The 20,891-nt window shown below is 38.1% G+C and overlaps 2 protein-coding genes across 4 annotated transcripts in view; one reads left to right on the forward strand and one right to left on the reverse strand.

Annotated features, from left to right (window-relative positions):
• gabra5 (gamma-aminobutyric acid type A receptor subunit alpha5) overlaps nt 1-7,992 on the reverse strand; it is a 50,870-nt gene extending 42,878 nt beyond the window's left edge. Inside the window, exons 1-5 of one of the 2 annotated variants that reach the window (XM_061233602.1) lie at nt 7,561-7,992; nt 6,002-6,086; nt 5,731-5,855; nt 4,338-4,405; nt 2,385-2,605 (exon numbers count right to left, since the gene is read on the reverse strand). In XM_061233602.1, coding sequence (XP_061089586.1) covers nt 2,385-2,605; nt 4,338-4,405; nt 5,731-5,855; nt 6,002-6,084 — 497 coding nt within the window. In that variant the 5' untranslated portion in view covers nt 6,085-6,086; nt 7,561-7,992. Of the gene's footprint in view, nt 1-2,384; nt 2,606-4,337; nt 4,406-5,730; nt 5,856-6,001; nt 6,087-7,106; nt 7,517-7,560 lie in introns of those variants that run through there. The other variant, XM_061233601.1, reaches the window with a different exon arrangement.
• Nucleotides 7,993-19,364: 11,372 nt separating this feature from the next.
• gabrb3 (gamma-aminobutyric acid type A receptor subunit beta3) overlaps nt 19,365-20,891 on the forward strand; it is an 84,410-nt gene continuing 82,883 nt past the window's right edge. For both annotated transcript variants that reach the window (XM_061233599.1, XM_061233600.1), the window contains exons 1-3: nt 19,365-19,693; nt 19,775-19,866; nt 20,019-20,086. In XM_061233599.1, coding sequence (XP_061089583.1) covers nt 19,614-19,693; nt 19,775-19,866; nt 20,019-20,086 — 240 coding nt within the window. In that variant the 5' untranslated portion in view covers nt 19,365-19,613. The remainder of the gene's footprint in view (nt 19,694-19,774; nt 19,867-20,018; nt 20,087-20,891) is intronic.

Genomic DNA, 20,891 nt, shown 5'->3' on the forward strand with positions numbered 1-20,891 from the left:
GTGTCCTAACTAATTTGGAGTAACTTCCTCATGCAGCAAGACAATGACCCAAAACACACTGCCATCACAAAAAAAGACTTCATTAGGAAGAAAAAGTAGAAGTAGGTTTTAGACTGACCAAGTCAATCACCAGACCTTAACCCAATTGAGCAGGCAAGAGGTGCTTGCAGGGAAAAAAACCCCGAAACAAACAACAACTGAAAGAGGCTGCAGTAAAATCCTGGAAAAGCATCACAAAAGAAGAATGCAACAGTTTGGTGATGTCGATGGGTCATAGGCTTGATGCAGTTATTGCAAGCAAGGCATATGCTACCAAATATTAAGTGTTATTTATTTTCATTTACTTAAATACTCTCTGTTACAATACTTTTTCTCACCTAAATGGTCTGATACCAAAGGCGCTATGTTCAAAGTAGTGTAACACATCTAGGTGTAAATACTAGGAAATAATAGCTGAAATTCTGAAATCCTGTTTTGTGTTCATCTTTTTATCTCAACCCCAAATGTATTCAGTGTATTGCAAAAACAAAAGAATTGGACTTGCTGTACCAATACTTTTGGAGGGGACTGTATGTTAAATGTATTTAAGTTACTATGCAGCCACTTGATTGCTCATTTATATGATCTCAGCTGTGCAGTGCATTTCAGACTGTTAGTTAATGTTTGCAATGTTCGTGAGGAATAGAAAACCCACTAGCAAACACAACATTTATAACGGTAGGTCTGGCCACCGACTGTGAACTGAGACATTTTTTTTTGCCATTGGAATTGGAAACAGTTAGCCTACTTTTTTAATTGGGAGAACAAATGTTTTGTTACAGGTTTACACACTTTAACTATCAATTAGTGGTAGTTGTACATTGTGTATGAACAATTTGCTGTGAGTGAGAATGCATAGGTAGAATGCATTTTTTCTGAGAATGCATAGGAAACAAATGCCATTATGTGAGCTAGTTTTTCCCCTTCCTTTTTTTCTTGCCCTAGATAGGCCTGCAAACTCCCCACTTGATTTATTAATTTAACATAGTTAATAAAGCTGTTCATAAGCTGTGCATGATAAATAATGTACAGCTTATGAAATTGCCTTGTTCCAGCTCACATCACTGTGCAGAGTAAAAGCTCTGAAACTCAGCTACAGCTGAGAGAGAGGTTCTGTAAACCTCTTTCTGCTCTCTTATATCATTCAGACAACTTTACTTCTTCTCTGAGGGTTCAGACCATGTGCACATGAAACGCAATTTCCAATTACGGAAATGCATTAAGAGACAAATCTCTTAATAGCTGTGGTGTCGTAAAATGTCAATTGCTTGATGCTTTTCTGCAACATTATTAAAGATCCATTTCCCTCTTAGACAATGTCCCATCTTCCACCCTTATGTCCTCATTAATATTTGATCTCTGTGGTCTGCCACTACCCAATCTGACGTAACATGTATGGGTATTTCATAGACTATGTCATTTCTAGCTATGCCTATTAAGCCACAGGGGAAACATATATATTTACTTACCTACTTTTCTTACACACATTAACAAGAAAATAGCACTTTCTTAATGCAAGATATATAATTTCTGAATACAAAATCTGGAGGTCTGTCACAGTGCGTACGTTCTGCATGGCATGCCTGCCCACTGAACATACCACTGATTTGATAAAAAAATGAATTTCATGTTAATTTTACAATAATCATGATCTCCAATTGACCTCTAGTGGGCAGTAAAACCTCATTGTTGCATTAAAACTCACATTTAAAATCTTAAAATGTATTGTTTCCTTTGACTCTTTAAGTTCTTAAAATATTGTTTTGATTGAATGGGCTCTTTAATGCACTCTTTTCAGACATGTGGACACACGATCTTTGGAGAGAAAGTATTCTGTAGAGTACCAATATGAACAACAAATAAAATGTTGAAATGTATCATAAGGAAGGAGGTACAATAAGACATTCACAGAGCACATCCATTGAAAAAGCTTTATCGAGTAAAGCCTCTCTCTGCCTCTGAAAAAACTATAGTAAGTACAGTAAATTGTCTGTAGTACATCATAATCAGATTAATAATGTGACTAATAAGCTTGGAGCTGTGTTTTACCAAACAGATTTCCCCCTTGTACATACTGTAAATTAGCCTAGCAAAATAAATAATAAATAACAATTGTAGAGTGGCGGACACCCTGACAAACAAAAATCCATATCTTTGCCCAGCAAAGATCCACTCACAATCAAAGTGCAGAAAAGGGCCAGTTGCTTTCAGGCTCTATCTAACCTTCATCTTAAGGAGTTTTCATAAAAAACATATTTTGGCTCATTTCCCAAAGGTCAACAACCAGAGGGGTGATTATGGGGAGGGGGTGGCCACAGGCCTTAGGGTAGAAGCTTTGTTTTCACCTCATGGTGTACAGCAGAGTGCCATCATCCTTCAGGCGCAGAAGCTTGTTGGGAGTGGTCATGTTGTGGGCAATGGATTTCTTGCCGTTCAGGAAGAATGTGTCAGGGGTCCAAATTTTGCTGGCAAGGAGGTTGTTGAGAGGTAGCATCTCCATTGGACCTTTAAAACTCAGTCGTTCGTCCTTCCAGCTTTGCCGAAAAAACACATCAATGGTGTACTCCTGGAGCAACAACGACAATGACAAGTCATTAACCTAGCTGTTCACGTGCACATGCTACACAAAGCAAATAGCCCGACATACAGTGCAGTCTGTAAGTATTTGGACAGTGGTACAACTTCTGTTCTTTTGGATCTTTGGCCCAGCACACTGGATTTGAAATGAAGTTATAGAACAGTGCAGTTATAGTGCAGACTGTCACCTTTAATTTGAGGGTATATACATCCATCTCGGGTCAGCCCTCCTTTAGGGGACCAAAAGTAATTGGACAGCTATTTCTGATTAGTCAGGTGTATTCAATCGCTTCCTTAGTGCAGGTATAAGAAACCTTTCAGTATCTAGTTTTGATTCCAGGCTTTTGATTACCTTTTGTGTCTGTTATTGCCATCTGTTAACATGAGAACAACAGTGCCAATGACAGTCAAGGAAGCAATTATGAGGTTGAGAAAAAAGAAAGAAACAGGTTGAGACATAGGCCAAACAATCAGATTCCAAAATTAACTGTTTGGAACATCATTAAGAAGAAAGACAGCACTGGCGCGTTCAGCAATTACAACGGGGCTGGTAAGCCAAGGAAGACCTCTACAACTGATAACTAAAGAATTCTCATTATAATGTGAAAACCCCAAAATGCCCATCCGAAAGATCAGAAGGCAAGTGTGGATGTGTTAGTGACTATGCTCTACAGAAGACTTACAGACAGATCAACAGAGGCTACACTGCAAGATACACTATAATCAACCGGATTATAGTTGAATAAGTAGTACTGAAAAGAGCCTGCAGAGTTCTGGAAAAAGGTGTTGCGGATAGATGAGATGGTTGACTTGTATTAGAGTGATGGCAAGAGCCCTCATCTGTGAAACACATGGTGGGGGTGTTATAGTAGGCAAGTATGGCTGTTGCAGGTTCTAGCTCACTTGCCTTCATTGATAACTGTTCAACATAACTGTTCATAGCAGCAGCAGAATTAATTGTACAGAAGCATCTTATCTGCTCAAGTTCACTCAAATGCTTCAAATGGTGCTTCATCCCACAGCAAGGCAATGATCCCAAACATACAGTACACCAATGCTATCTTTCTTCGTAATGATATTTGTTGTAAGCCTGTTGTTTGGCCTATGTCTCTGACTGTTTGGTTTTAATTATTTTTCAGCCTCATTGTGGCTTCCTTGACTTTCATTGGTCCTCATGTTGACAGATGCCAGAATAACCGACTTCAAAGCCAATCAAAACTATGACAACAAAACTGCACGAAGGAAGTGATTCAGTAAACCTGATAATCAGATTTATCTGAGAAGACAACTGTTCAATTCCTTTTGGTCCTCTAAAATTGGAAGACTATATATATAAATGGATGTAATTCCTTCACAGATTACCTGATATGGATGTATACCACCCTCAAATTAAAAGTGACAGCCTGCACTTTAACCTCATTGTTTCATTTTAAATCAAATGTGTTGGATTACAGAGCCAAAAGAACAGAAATTGTACCACCGTTCAAATACTTATGGCCTGAGCTGTATTTTGGTATTAATATTAGCAGAAACAAATTATTTTACAAGAAAAACAAAGATATGTGCACTCCATATTGATATGTCAACATGAGCGGTCATTGAGAGATAGAGAACTAAAGCATGTGCTGTAATAGGACACAGAGTTATTTATGGTCTGATCCATGTGCAAATACGTTACATTCAATTTACAAGTGATCTGTTTGTTTCCATTAGGGTCCTACCATTTCAGTGTCTGAAACTGGGCCAAAGCTGGTGACAAAGATGTTTGTCTTAATCTCGGTTACCTTCTCTGTGAAAAATTACAAACAAAGCATTAGTTAAAGCATGGCCATTGCATTATATGCTTCAGATTGAGCTCAGTCTACTTTGTCAATGTCAGAGTGGTTTGCAGTTTCTGTATGCCCACCAATTGGATACCTTTCAATAAGTTAAAATGATTATTCATTTATGATTCAACCATGGTGAACACAACCTAACTATATGTCAAATGCTGCAAACATTATATAATACTATGCATCACATGTCAACTGAACCGCAGCAGAAAATATATAATGGAAAACTACTTCACACAATCATACAATTTTAAACTGAAAGATTCCCTGAAATTGAAATAAACTACTGGAGATGCTACAATGTTGTATGTTGCATTTATACAACATTACACATACACTATTTTTAATACTAAATTTGCCCAAATTTCACTGTACCATCCTGTATCATTAAGCACACAGCAGGGAGTGTGAATCTGTACCCCATGTAGCAGATTGGTATGTGTCCTTTTTCATAAAGAAGTATTGTGTTTTATTTTCACAAAAAAATTAACACATTACTTTAATCCTGGAACATGAATTGAACCCAGCAATGTTTTCCTTGCATTACTGCCTGGCTGATGTTCCTTTTGAGCAAATGCACAATAAAGTTCTCGCTTTATTAAAAGATCAGCAGCACTCAAGGTCATCCACTTTCACAAAAGCTGTAATTCAGAAAATGTTGGCTGTGCAAGTTCCATTAGTTACCACAATCACTTTGTTTGATTTCTTTATATCTAATTTCTACCTAGCTACACACACACGTGCTCACACACACTTGCACAGACACGCACACATGCATACACACACACACACACACACACACACGCACATATGCACACACACACACACACACACACAAAGCAATGTACATTTGCTTCCAGTAGGTATATTTTATGTTTATCTGCTCTAAAAAACAGCTCCATGCTGACAAATTAATTACTATCCATTATACCATAACTTCAGTCACTTGTATTTAGCTGTACATTTTGTTTTCAAAAACTGTCGAAATGTAATTAAAATGCAATTGTAAGACATCCGTAAAACATTAATGCAAGTACTCACATAGACTATTTTTTTTACTGTATTGACAGACTAATTGACTTAATCTGAGCAAAATCCACTCAGATTTCATTTTAACACAATTGAATTCACAAAGTTGGATAACACTAATACTGTACATTGCATTGTACAGGCACAGTATGACCACAGCATTTCAATATTGTCTCAGGGAAGAAAAAATGCAAAACCACTCTTAGGTGTGTGGGTGGTCACAGTTGAGAGATCCACTTTTTTTAGTGCATACCTCCCAGTCCAGGTCTGAGCCTGTTGTCATATCCATCAAGAAGTCCATCCAAGATCCTAGTGAATATGGTGATATTGTCATTTGTTTCTGCCTCTTTGAGTGTCCCTGCTGTAGTCTGAGAAAGGCTGTTGAGACATTGAGAGATGTATTATTTGAGTATTAGCAGTACTAATATTTATATGAATAATGAATGCGACGGAGGTGGACCGTGAAATCGTAGGACATTTCCGTGTGATACAAATTGACTGAAAAAAAGTTCAACGTGCCTCACCTCAGACGGCAGGTGATGCTCGCAAGCAAGAGAGAGACCAGAAGACTCTTCATTGCAGAGGCGCAGAGAATTCCATCGTCCATTCCTGAAACAAATGACGTTCAGAAACACAACTATGCGTATGTCCAACTACAGAAATTGTAGACACTCGAATGCACTCGAATGCACGAGGACACAATTACCCGTGTAATTCCATAAACTAGTGTTGTGTATGTAGCCTACTTTCTGTATGGAAATCAATTTCATATGCAAATTATAATTATTAGCATTATTTGTATTGTGATAATAATTGTAATAATAATAATAATAATAATAATAATAATAATAATAATAATAATAATTAATAATAATAAAATATGAATTAGCGCTGACAGTAGCAGAGATAATACTTCACACATTAGTAGCACAAAGCAGAAGATAATTGCACTAATTTGTTCTCCAGGTTATTGCTGAAAAACAATAGTGTTGATTTATATCCAGACATTGTTGTATGTCGTCTTCTTATGAACGATACATATCTCATAATATAGGCTAGTCCGTAATGGTGAGTCCAATATTGTACCGTAGGGACGTGATGTGCCATGTACATTTTATTGTTTACCGGTCATTAATTCATGATATATCGTTATGATAGAGCCTAATAATGTAGCCTACATGAAGCTATCACCATCATTGGTCTGTTGAGCACAACAGTTGTATGCTATCTGTACCAGAGGTCTGCAGTACTTCAAATCAAAATCACCCACATTAAAAATGATACCGAAATTATGCTTTGCGGCGATCGAATCTTTTTTTAAATAAAGCGTATAATCTGTTCAATGTACAAACGCAAATTTTACATTCTTAAAACCATGGAAATTGTCTGTTATCTTGGTGCATTGTTTATATGAATTCGTTATTTTCCCCATTGTTGCTGAGAGCCCTAAAACCACTCATATTGCAGCAACTGTTTACAGCATTTTAAAAGCCTTTAGCGTATATGAATTCACAAGTAATGCTACATTATCTACATACACAATCCTAATGCCCCAACGTACAATATTACAAACACATAAAGCAATGAATCGATGCACGCTATTGATATTATCTAAACAAAAGGAAATACCTGAATCTTGTCGCAGAGCGTTAATGTATGGCGTTGAATTCCATTTGATTGCAAACCCCCGCAAGTAGCTGTCTGCTAATGCTTTACAGAGATTCCGCTTGGATTATCCATCGGGTATATGGACCTCGTATGATTTTGGCCTCTTTTACCACTGAAGGACAGGACATAGTCGACAAGCGGACCCCTTTACCCCGCCACGCATTATTTAAAAAAAAAATAAAAAAAAATTCAGCGCATCAAATATTAACGCCGTCCGTAAAGATGAAGAGAATTACCATCCAGGCTATCTTAATTCCCCTACCTAATTTGCCGTTCGCAAGTGTCTCCGAAGGGTAGACAGTCTTTATTAGTGGACCGACTTTTCTTTTTCACCCCCAGTTCTCCACGCACACACACCACTGCACCGCTCCTTCGGCGCAGGCACCCGTGCTTTATTAGATGAACATTCGCTTACCAGTTCCTTTAAGGTTCCCAGCGCCGTTGTAAGTTTCTTTCGGTATGCCCACCCCCGGGCTGTCACTGTGATTGTTATTATTAATATTGGGAATCAAAGCGAAGGACGACACCTCCTCTCGCGCGCCATAATTACCTCTCTCGGGAGAACAAAAAAGACCAGAGGAGGTTAAAAAAATGATACTATCCGACCGTTTCAGTGGAAGAACTAGTTTATCCCAGCGCCCGAAAACAGCAGCGGAATAAGTGGCTCTTCAGTCAACGGACTCTTCTCCTTACTTTGCGTTCTTTCGCTTGAACTGCCAAAGAGTATCAGAAGAAGACGGTGCTTAATGTATAATATGCTTGCGGAGGAACACAACGCAGAAAACCAATTTATCTAACACTCCTTCTTATTTCTAAACAAAACGCTCAATTACTTTTCCTTCCTCTTCGAAGCAGCCATCAACCGTTTTCCCCCATGTTGTAATGGACCCCCCCCCCCTTAAAAAAATCTAGGCTACAACAATGTTGAGCTCAACTCACACACACTTCCAATTCATGCATCATTAGTTTGGAGAGTCTAATATAACTATTGAATAAAATAATGACTTCCAACGTGAAATAAAAACGACAAACACTGACTATAGATTAAAATATGGAAGAATGAATAAGAACGTCTAACAGAAGTAGATAATCTGTATTCATTCATAGAAAGTAATACACATAAATGCCTTCATGAAATTTAACGTTATTTCGTCAGTTTTTTCCAACGATAAATTACAGTCTAGAGGAAGATATGAACTTCACGGCTTAGGCTTTTGATACTGTTTTCAAGGTTGTTTTTCGGAGAAAGAGAGAGAGGGAGCAAGAGAGAGAAAGAGAAAGAGAACTTTTAAAGACAGCCATCAGAGGGTACTATATACCCATACTTTCCGCAATAGAATAGCTCGCGATAACAGAACAGTATATGCATTTACGCATGTATCAAAATAAACCAGAAACAATAAATAGGACAACAGAGTGTGAATTATCTGTCATCAATATTTCACAAAAAAATGTAATCCACTCATCGACGCGTTTAATCCACTCAGCACCTACAAGTACGTGTCAGCATCTTTTTTCATGTCTGACGGCTGAAGTGAAATGGTGCTGTGTTGTGAGAATACCAGGTTGCTCCTTGTCCTGGTATTAGTAGACCACTAGGCGACAGACTTCTGAACATAGTAGACTAGACCAAAGCCCTTGTGCAATAGTGCACTATGTTCTATAGCCTAATAGTGGTTCCCAAACCCCTCCTCACCAACCCCAACTGTATCCAGGTATTTTATGTGTTCCATCTCAAGCACACCTGATCCAACTAATCAAGGGCTTGAGGTGGAACACATCAAATACCTGGATTCAGCCTGGAGTACCTGAGGAGAGGTAATGGAACCACCGCTTTAGACACTGTCAAAATAAGTTTAATATGGTTCAAGAAAATCCATCTCCATCTCCATCTCTTTTCGGCTGATGTGTCCTGAGTCTCATATCACAAAACATCACACACCACCCAGGTGAATGCTGGCACATTGGCAATTATTCAGGTCAACAACCATAGCAGCATCAGCAAAAGCATGTGCAGTATATGCTTTAACATGTTTATTACATTAATTTGTTTCTTGGCTTTGCAGAAATTTAGGTTCTGGAATATTTGTGTTGTCCCATTGGCACAGCTGTCAGTGGATTCAAACTACTCAAAAACACTGTACAGCCAGAACAGTGAAGTGTACTACTACATTAATAATACATAGAGGCAGACATTAAAATGGGCATTTTTTTTCGTTTATTTAGACTCTTTAATAACAGATTTCCATTTGTATATTTCATATTGAAATTGAATTTATTTTTGAATGAACAACAGGGAAACGTATTTCACTTGATAACGCAACAGTACGTGCCGGCCATGATATACGCGCAGAAGGCGCCGGCTCAATACACAAGTTCAGCGGAACCATTTCAGCACTACTCACAAAGTGAACAGCTCCTTGATACTGAAACCGGTCTATGGCACGTGCTGTGTACTGCAGCGCTAAGAAAGGGTGACGAGTAAAGCTGGTTACATTTCTACGATTTTGATTGAAGAGTCAAATATACAAATGTCCACAAAACACATTTTCTGAAGAGAACGGTGCTCTCGCTTAATTACCGAACAATTCATTTGAGCTCTGAATAAATATTGATAGACATTGCTATTTTACCCAATGTAATAGTGGCATACAATTCTCTGCATTACACCGCGAAGCTGGACCGAGTCATGCTGGTCGCACGCTGGCCAAAGTCACTCGCAATCACATTCTATTTAACGTATTTATTTCAGTGTTGGTCTAACATAATCATATTCCACCGCAACAAGCATAGTTCCTTATCCCTATTTATTCTCATTTTAATTTCATCAGATTTTTTTATAACTTTCTGGGGCTTATTTATTTATTTATTTATTTATGTGTGAAGGATGAAGGATTGCAATGGCTAGTATACTACTTTTATTTTGGACCTTAAAATACACAGCAACAGTAGATGTCACAGTAATGGCAAGCGTTGTGATATTGGTAGAATTTGCAGTGGGATCCGATCTGTTGGTAGAGTTAGAAGAACGAGGTGGGCTGATTTTGATCCCTGGTAGATTTATTGCTAACTTGATTGGGACCAACCATGGCTTACAGTATAGGTAATCTCAATACCCAGTATGCCAATGAAGAATGTATGTATACAGCATGTACTGGATGTGGACATGGACTGGATTGTCCTTGTGAGTGAGATGTTTCTCGTGTTTCTGACACTTTGAAACATATGTCAGACTTCTCTATCAGCTGTTATTGACTGATTTGAGTTAATTTGAGTTAATTTTCTCAAATATCTGAAGAAACAAACCCATTCAAGTCTGGCAGCAGAGTTATCAGTGAAGTACTCTACAATAACATAAGTGTGGGGCTGGCTAACCACCACTGGCACTAGGCTAATGCAATGTGTTGCCATTGCCAGCAGTGCACTATGGGAGTTAATTCCTGACCTTGTTCATTAATATCGCTGTTAGGGTAAGTAACAGCTGGGTTTATTTTGAGGGAAATGTGTAACTCACATTTCTCACAAACAAGACAATTTGTGGCTTTTTTGTCTATTTGTTATGGTAAATTTTTGCTTCTTCTTTGGTGGTCAATGTCTGTAGGTGTACAGATAAATTAGATGAAATATATATCCTTTGAAAGAATAATCAGGTAGTATACACATGTGCAACCTCTGGAGGCATAGAGTCATTAAAGAAACTGCTTTTGAATGAGTTGTTTTAAATGTATTTTATTTCTTACATATCAGCCATTGTAAAAGTGGCAGTTCAAATGTTCTGAAAATGAAATAACTGATACAAATGAATATTATTAAACATTGTTTTAAATCCCAGAGAGTGAATAATTCCTGTCTCTTCTTGTGGGCCATATCCATAAAAACTCTCAAAGTAGGAGAGGTGATCTAGGCTCAGTTCTCCATGGTCCATAACCTTACCTTATCCATTATGAGTTAAAAGGCAAATCTGAACCCAGGTCAGCACTATAAAATGGTTTATGAATATGGGTCCACATTACATTGAATATGGCTGTACATTATAATACAAATAGATTGGTACATAGCACCTACCATTTAGAATGAACCTGAAACAGCCAGGTCCTTCACAGTTACACAACCAAATGTGCTTAAATGATTCATTAGCCCATTATTTACCATGATTCACTGCATGCCCAGAGATGTGTTAAAGAACCGTTTCCTTTCTTTTGTGTTTTACAGGAATGCAGTTGACGTGAACAAGAAATTGTATGCAATCTACGACACAAGGTAAGAAACAACTGAAAAAAAAAAAAAGTTCTGAAACCATTCTATGTGAAAAATAAAAAGATTAGAGATGAATTTAGGAAGGAGAAAAACACTTTTTCATGGGATTGTATGTATATACACTCAGTGAGCACTTTAGTAGGTACACCTATACACCAGCTTGTTAATGCAAATATTGAATCAGCCAATCATGTGGCAGAAACTAAATGCATAAAAGCATACAGATCAATGGGTTCAGCTGTTTTTTAGACCAAATGTCAGAATGGGGAAACATTTTGATCTAAGTGACTTTGACCATGGAGTGATGCCGGAAAATGGGTGCCAGAAATCGTGGTTTGAATGTCTCAGAAACTGCTGACCTCCTGGTATTTTTCTTCTCAACAGTCTCTAGAGTTTGCAGAGAATGGTGCGAAAACCAAAAATATCCAGCGAGCAGCTGTTCTGTGGGAAAAACACCTTGTTAATGAGATAGGTTAGCGGAGAAGGGCCAGACTGGTCAAAGCTGACAGGAAGTTAACAGTAACGCAAATAACCACACATTACAACAGTGGTATGCAGAAGAGCATGAAATACAATACACATTGAACACACAACACACCAAACCTTTAAGTGGATAGGCTAAAAAAAAAAGTCTAATAAATGCCTAATAAAGTGCTCGCTGAGTGTATATACACTCACCGAGCACTTTATTAGGTATCTATTAGACTTATTTTTTTAGACTTCTACTGCTGTAGCCTATCTACATACAGTTATTAAGCGTTGTGTGTTCAGAGATGCTCTTCTCCATACCACTGTTGTAATGTGTGGTTATTTGCGTTGCTGTCACCTTCCTGTCAGTTTTGACCAGTCTGGCCATTCTCCTCTGATGTCTCTCATTAACAAGGCATTTCTGCCCGCAGATCTGCTGCTCACTGGATTTTTTTGTTTTTTGTACCTTGCAAACTCTAGAGACTAGTGTGCATGAAAATCCCAGAAGATCAGCAGTCTCTGAGATACTCAAACCACCCTGTCTGCCACCAACAATCATTCCACAGTCAAAGTCACTTAGATCAAATTCTTTCCCCATTCTGATGGTTCATGTGAACATTAACTGAGGCTCCTGACCCATATCTACATGATTGTATGCATTGCGCTGCTGCCACACAATTGGCTGATTAGATAATTGTATAAATAAGTAGGTGTAATAAAGTAAAAATGTTCCTAATAAAGTGCTCGGTGAGTGTATATATACTATATTACTTATATCATACATACACCTGTAGTTCCTCAAATTCAGTTCAATGGCTTTTATTGCTTCTCCACTTAAGACAACAACCGCACGAATCCCCGATTTAGACAGCAAAATGGAAAATGGAATCACATAACATGGCTTTACAACTTCAACACCACCTCCTTACCAGACAGAGTGCAAAGAGGGTGGCTTCTTCACATAAAAGCCATCACTGGAACAGAATCATGCGCCGCACATACGCACGCCATTCCGAGCCTGCGAAATCACTTGGCTGTGAAAAGAACTGCAAATGTACGGCACCGTCAACCTACAGGCGGACTCCACTCTGCCCCCATCATTTTATAAAGCATATTCATGAAATTGCTCCACTGAAGGGTACTCCTTGTATGGCTGAGAGCGGGTGGGTGTGGGAGGGTATGTATCCATGTACGTGTGCATATTTACAGCCCAGCTATTCTGAGACGGCTCCTTTTGCCTCGCCACGAGCAGCTTTAGCTCCAAGCTACCATAATAATAACAGGCATCCAGGAGAAGGAGAAACTCACCCACATTTAAATGTTTTCTCTCCATGTAGCTGGTAAGACAGCTTTGAATACATTAGTCTATGAAAGGATTTTAATTATGTGCCTGCTTTCCTTTTTTTCTCATCTTATTTTTTTTATTTTTAGAATGTTCCTGCCCACAAATAATACTGTGGTACACAAAGAAAAACTAAGAAGGATTAAAATAGGAACATTCTATCAAATTCAGTCTTCCATTTAAAGCCATTCATCACATGAATTTACACCCGCAATTTGTCAATGTGCACAATGCTTCCAACAGAAACACAAAGCATGAACTGTAACTTATGTGCTCAAGGTATCTCTGAGGTGTCCTACACATGAACATGTCATTTTCATCTCAGTTGTTGGATGTGCTGAGGTTGTGGTGGCGTAGTGGGTTTCATAAATCATAGAACGGGTGGAGCTATGGGTAGCTGTCAATTGTTTGAAACCAATCTGTAGATTTAACAATACATATCATGTAAAATCAACAGACTACTAACTAACTGTAGATATACATAGAGTATGGATAGCCACAAATTGGACATACTGCATATAGTAAACTTTGACAAAGTTGATCTTTCTGTACATCATCAATAGTTTATTGATTCAATGAAGCGTTACTGTCGCATCAGTAGCAGACACATCTTTGAAGACCACTAATGCTCAAATTCTTTCCCAACAATTCAGTGACCCCGCAGAGTGGAGATAACCCTTATGGACATGAAATATACTGAAATATATCGTCAATATTTGGATTTACAGAAAAAACATCTATTTTGGCAATATCTGAAAGTGGCCCATATAGTGTGACGTGCTCCACATTTTCTGATCTATAAAATATATTTAATTTCAATAAATTGCACTATATTGCACTTCCGTAAGGGCATCTCTCAGTGTATTATCTCAATCTGTAGAATTACTCAATCCTGCTGTGCAGGAACACACAGGCTCCCAGAGCCAGACTGTAAACACATTAGGACAACAGCTTCCTGTTCCATCACCACTCTGGAAGACACTGTAATGGAGTGTAGAAGATTCAGCAGGCTCTAGTCAACACCACAGTCTGAAACGATTCTACCCCACTTCCCCAACTCCCCAGCCCCTGCACAAAGTTCCAGTCCAAACCACACCAACTCTTACAGAGTCCCCCTGAGCACACTTCTAAATGAAATCAAAGCACATCAACTTCACTGAAATACAATACACATAATCCAGTTTTTATGAGTCAATCATCCCTAATAGACACCTTCCACACCTTCTCAACATGTATATATGTTGAGGGGCAGCCTATAGCCTAGTGGCTAAGGTGCTTGACTGGGGTCTATAATACACAACACAGATAATAATCTGTGTTATGTTCAAACATATGGAAAATTATATATGCTTTTATTTCAATACATTTACTCTCATTTTAATCAAGTAATGTCATTTTTTTCTAAAACTATAGGTGTTGAAATGATTGGCACTCCTGACGGTTATTGTAAAATCAAGAGAAATTGACAATAAAACTTTACTTAATTTAGTTAATCTTGGTCTAAAGGAACTATATTGTGTCATACCATGATTTCCTATAGAGTATAAAAATTTGGTAACAAGCATGCAAAATGCCTTTGTCATCCATCAGCATGGGAACAACCATAGAACTGTCAAATCAGATGAGATGGATGGTAATTGAATGTCACAAGTGTGGTAATGGGTACAAAAATACACAAATAGTTAAGCATACCACTTAGGGCAAACTTTCCAGGAAAAGGATACAAGTGCATACTGTCCCCATGGATGGTGAGAAAGATGGTGAGGGAGGACAGAAAGAGCCCAAGGATCATGGTTTAATAATTGCAGAGATTGCAATGGGATGTATTTTGGGATTACCAAGTCTCAAAAAAAACCATAAAAAGGCACCTCCATACCAACAAACTCTTTGGAAGGATGGCATGAAGAAGGCCCTTATAGCACAATAAACAAAACTAAGCATGGTTTGTTGGATGACTGGAAGAGAGTGCAATTCTTGTAGTAATCATTTATTTATTTGCCTCTGTATTCCACAATTTAATATTTGTAATATAAAAATCACATGTGGTTGAAGTGCACATTGTCAGATTTTAATAAAGGGCATTTTTATACATTTCAACATGTAGAAATTACAGCAGTGTTTATACACAGTGCCCCCATTTCAGGGCACCATAATGTTTAGGATATTATGTAAATTAAAGTAGTCATGTTTTGTATTTTTTTACATATCCTTTGCATGCCATGACTTCCTGATGTCTGTGACCTATCAACATCATCAATGAATTGTTTCTCCTGACAAATATTCCTGTTGAAAAAATATTCAGGAGAAACAATTATTTCCGTATTTACTGCATATCTGGCAGCAGCACGGTGGTTTGAGGCACATTTGATATCTTGGACCCATGATGACTTTTAGCCATTTAGCCAACAAATATGTTCCATATTGTCTCAGCATAATTTACAACTGAATCTATTCCCACCCCAAAATTCAATCAAATTAAATGCAGAGTTTTAGTATCGCTTGTAGCACAACCTGAAAATAAGATATCCAGACTCTGATGATGTTGATGGGTCACAGACATCAGGATGTCATGGCATGCAAAGGATATGCAACCAAAAACAAAACTTGACTATTACGTTCATTTGTCTCAAACTTTGAAATGGGAGAGTACATATAAAAATAACTGTAATTACTACATGGTGAAACCATTGAATAAAACATTTAATAAAAGCTCAGAGTCTGCGCTTTGGCCACATATGAATTGTTTGATTACAAGCAGAGAAAATAAAATATTTAATCAGAAAAAGCTGAAAAAGACAAGGTGTCCCCAAACTCTTGAATATATATATACACCCAGTAAGCACTTTATTAGGTATTTATTAACTTATTTTTTAGTCTGGCCATTCTGCTCTGACCGCCCTCATTAACAATATATTTCTGCCCACAGAAGAACTGCTGAAAATCCAAGGAGATCAGCAGTTTCTGAAATACTCAATCCACCCTCTCTGGCACCAAAAATCATTAATTTCTGCCCTATTGTGGCATTTGGTCTGAACAATAGCTGAACCCCACGTCCGCATGCTTAAGGCATTTAGTTGCTGCTGCATGATTGGCTTATGAAATATTTGCATTAACAAACTGGTGTACAGGTGTACCTAATAAAGTGATCAATGAGTGTATGTATATACAACAGTGGTATGCAGAAGAGCATCTCTGAACACACAATGACCCTAACCTCTAAGTGGATAGGGTCACAGCAGCAGAAGACCAATACATAAATGTAATAAATACCTAATAAAGTGCTCAGTGAGTGTATATTATATATAAACTCAATGAGAACTGGCTCATCGTTCAGGAGCCAGTGCTTAGCTTCCAGCAACAGGATCGAGCCCATACTCCATTCACCCATAATACATTTTATCCTTTGAGAAATATTTCTAAACCAGGGTTTCCCCCCCCCCCCCATCAAATATTTTCCCTAAATTTATATGAGCTCCTAATGCTCTCTAAAAGCAAGGAAAATGTAAACAAGAAGCATCTTCATTGCTGCTGAAATTGCATTAGGAGATCTCATTATCAGTGAATTCTCCATCTACCAGCTAAATAAATGCATTATTGTTACTTCTGTGGAGCCACTCTCAGTGAAAGAGCGAATGAGGAAGTGTTTGAGTGAGTGAAATAATGTATGTGAGTAAATGATTTCATTAATGAATGAGTAAGCAAGTAAATGACAGTGAGTGTGTGGAAAAGTGAGCGATAGAGATAATAGGTGAGTGAGTGAGTGTGTGAGAAGATGAGAGCATGAGGGAGTGACTCCAGTTTTGTGAGTGTGATTGGAGGAGTGTGTGTGTGAGCAATTGTTTTTTGTGGGTGAGTGAGTGAATGTGCAGCATAGGAAACTGAGAGCATAGGCGAGTAAGTGAGTGTGTGGGCGAGTGAATGATTGAGTGGGAGGGTGCAAGGTGCCCTTAGCAACCAGTAGATTAGCTGGACTGCTTAAAAATAGTGTTCTCCACAATTAAGGACAAGCTGTGATGCAGAATAATTCAGAGCTTCTGTCGGTTCTGATGGAATAACCAAATTGAATGTCTCCTGCTTTGCTTAACATATGCTGGCTCAGTAGCCTACAGTATATGCCATTATTAGGTGTGGCATGCAGTGCTTATCAGTCAAATGATAATCCCTTTCAGTGTCATGACCAATTATATGTACACTCACTGAGCACTTTATTAGGAACACCTGTACACCTACTTGTGAGTATCTAATCAGCCAATAGTGTGGCAGCAGTGCAATGCATAAAATCATGCAGATGCAGGTGAGAAGCTTCAGTTAATGTTCACATCAACCATCAGAATGGGGAAAAGTTATTTCGACCATGGCATGATTATTGGTGCCAGACGGCTCGTTTGAGTATTTCTGTAACTGCTGATCTCCTGGGATTTTTCACACACAACACAGTTTTTCAGAGAATGGTGTGAAAAACAAAAAACAGAACAGCAGTTCTGCGGGCAGAAACATGTTGTTGATGAGAAACGTCAGAGGAGAAGGGCCAGACTGGTCAAAACTGACAGGAAGGTGACAGTAACACAAATAACCACACATTACAACAGTGGTATGCAGAAGTGCATCACTGAATACAGGATGCATCAAACCTCCAAAGTGGATAGGCTACAGCAGTAGAAGACATAATATGTCTAACAAATAAGTCTAATAAATACCTAATAAAGTGCTCACTGAGTGTATATTATTTCTTCTTGGTATAATAATAATGCTTATTATTATTATTAGTATTATTATTATTATTAGTATTATTATTATTAATTATGATTATTTTATTTATTTATTTATTTATTTATTTATTTATTTATTTATTTATTTATTTATTTATTTATTTATTTATTTATTATTTATTATTATTGTTGTTGTTGTTGTTGTTGTTACATATGTATTATTATTATTATTATTATCTATATTTGCTCTTTACCCCCCTAAGCAGGAATGATTCAATTTAACTATGATCATACATAATGTCATCATACAAAACTTTATCTAAAAAGAACTAAATGTCATTCCAGTGCATTACATTACATTAGTACAAAGTTATGTGCAGTGCGAAGGTATACCTGTAGTATATTCTATCACACGCAGGTGAAATAATATTGTTATAAGAGAATCTGCGTTTTAGAATTTTCCTGCTCTGTGAAGGCTTATTCGTTGTTTTAATAACCAACAGGAACAGATCTGGAACAGATTGATGTAGCAATTTGTTAGGCTCCAGCTCAGCTTTCATTTATGTAGAATATTTTCGTTTCGTTTATTTTCGCACCAGCAGTGCTTTCAAATAACATGGAAACTGACGCCTCCTTGGTCGGGGTACACTAAGTGCGCTGTCTGAATACATGTGATATTAAATGCATCTCGAGTCACATTCTCTGTCTATGTGGTTCTTGAAATCCACCCGCTGAATTGGAGTGCATATCCTATTACACTGCCCACTATATCAATTAAGATTCCGTTTACACTTAAGTGTTTGTTTGCATTCATTCAAATAAGCCACACATTGTTTTATTTAAAAATTTTTTAGATTAAGTCGTAACGTCGACTTGCGAAGACCAGCAGTCTTAATTGTCCCAATGCATAACAATATCCAGTTGTGCGTTGTTTCTGGCCCGATACAGACGTCTCCCTTAACTAAATTGTTGCTGGCCCCAGGAGGTTTAAAAAGTCCTTTGCTCTACCAATCAACACGACAGGATCCACTTCTAGAAGCTTGCAGACAATCGTATCACGTGGGCATTTTTCTTATAGTGAATGTTTCATGCTTGGCATGCCAATTCTCACAAATTCAAGACAACGTGGGGAGAATCATCTGCCATAGCACAGCCGGAAGAAAAAAAAAAGCCATATAACAGCTGCATTTGGAATGCCACTTGAAATCCTGTAGCAATATGGAATTATAACATCGCCGGAGCGGATAATACTGTATATTATCTTGAATTTGCATATTATGGCTGGGAGCGATGTGCGTGCTTGTCTGAACAACAATATCTGAAAAAGGAGGGGAATATTTGTTGGATAGCAGAGTAGCGGAAGTCAAAATCGAAGGGGAGATGGAGTGAAGGTCTGGCTGAGACCCAACCGCGAGAGCTCCTGTTGCCTTCGCCGGGGATGTCTTGGGCAAAATGCATCACATTTGCACAGTATCCTTCCTCAAAAAACGCCCTTAGCAGAGTAGGAACAAATCTGGATTTCTCCAAATTATTTTCCAGATCAAGATCATCTTCAGAAGCAAACAATGACTTCTTCGGCAAATCGGTGCTAATGGCATACATTAATCTGTAGTCATCAGGATTGCTTCGGCAAATGCGCTGAACGTTTTGTGGTTTTAGTCATCGCTGCTGTATAGCTACAGAGCATAAGGAATGTTGGGATTCCAGAAAAGAAGATTATTTGGTGTTCTTTCAGCGCCAGTTATTGTAGCAGTTGTGTGCTGTGCGCAGAGGTAAGTGTTCGGTCCTCAAGTGTATATGGGACGGTTGTCTGTATGTAAAGTAGAAATAACCCTCTCGTTGTTTCTTTTCAGCGCCAATGAACCCGGGAATATGTCTTTTGTCAAAGAGACAGTGGACAAACTGTTAAAGGGATACGACATTCGCCTTCGACCAGACTTTGGGGGTACGTCTTTCTCAATTTGAGTGGTTCAATCCGGTATTGGGAAAACTATTAAAGGCTTGTGAGCGTTGCTGCCGCTCTATGGTTACCCGTCTAGTGGTGAACATGTAGTCCACCATTTCATTATAATTTTGAAAATTTGTTATACATTTTAGGGGCCCCGGTTGCTGTTGGCATGAGTATAGATGTGGCGAGTATCGATATGGTATCCGAAGTCAATATGGTGAGTGCAGTTGCTTTTATATATTAATGTGGCAATGTCGTTGTTGTTATTATGCTTATTACTGTATTTCCAAGGGGAAAATATATCAACTAGTCCACCAGCTCAGTAATTGCGCACTTTACTTTCCACTCATGGTGATGCTGCTGTATCTATCCTAGGGTAATATATCGGAAAGTTAAATAGCCGTTCTGTTCTTGGATGTGAAATGTCATGTTTTGCGCTCGATTTTGTTAATCAATCTGACAAACGGCTAACAAATGGATTATGTTAGGCCTACGTGATGGGGTGGAAGATACACCTAGATTCACAAAGGTGGTGATTAAGCATAATAGTTGAAAAGGCCTTATTACTTCAGCGAATTCACCGTGTCACCCACCACGGGTGGTGAACACAACATGGTCATCTATTCTGCGCACTGATTAACTGATTTATGAATTTTACTAAAGCGGGAGTGTTGAAATACGTGATAACAATTAGCATGGTCCTCATACTTGGACCATGGACTTGGAATTTGACTGGTGGTTTATTGTTCAAAATATCTTAAATTTCCCAGGCATCTGTAAATTGTTTAGTTTACTCAATTTCTAGCATATTTCTAGAAAAATCCACAATTCTCACCTGGCATGGTAACATGTGTTGTCAAAGTAAAAGTATTAGCAGTTTTGCATAGTGTTCATTGTGGAACACCTGGCGTTTTTCATCCTGCATCGAAAATCCTTTGCAAGATCAGTCATGTCCACTAGCACGTATCAACCTTGTGGGACAACAGTTGGCTTAAGCACTTAAGAGCTGGCTAAGTACTTCT

Source organism: Conger conger, chromosome 3, assembly GCF_963514075.1.
Source record: "Conger conger chromosome 3, fConCon1.1, whole genome shotgun sequence".
Lineage (NCBI taxonomy): Eukaryota > Metazoa > Chordata > Actinopteri > Anguilliformes > Congridae > Conger > Conger conger.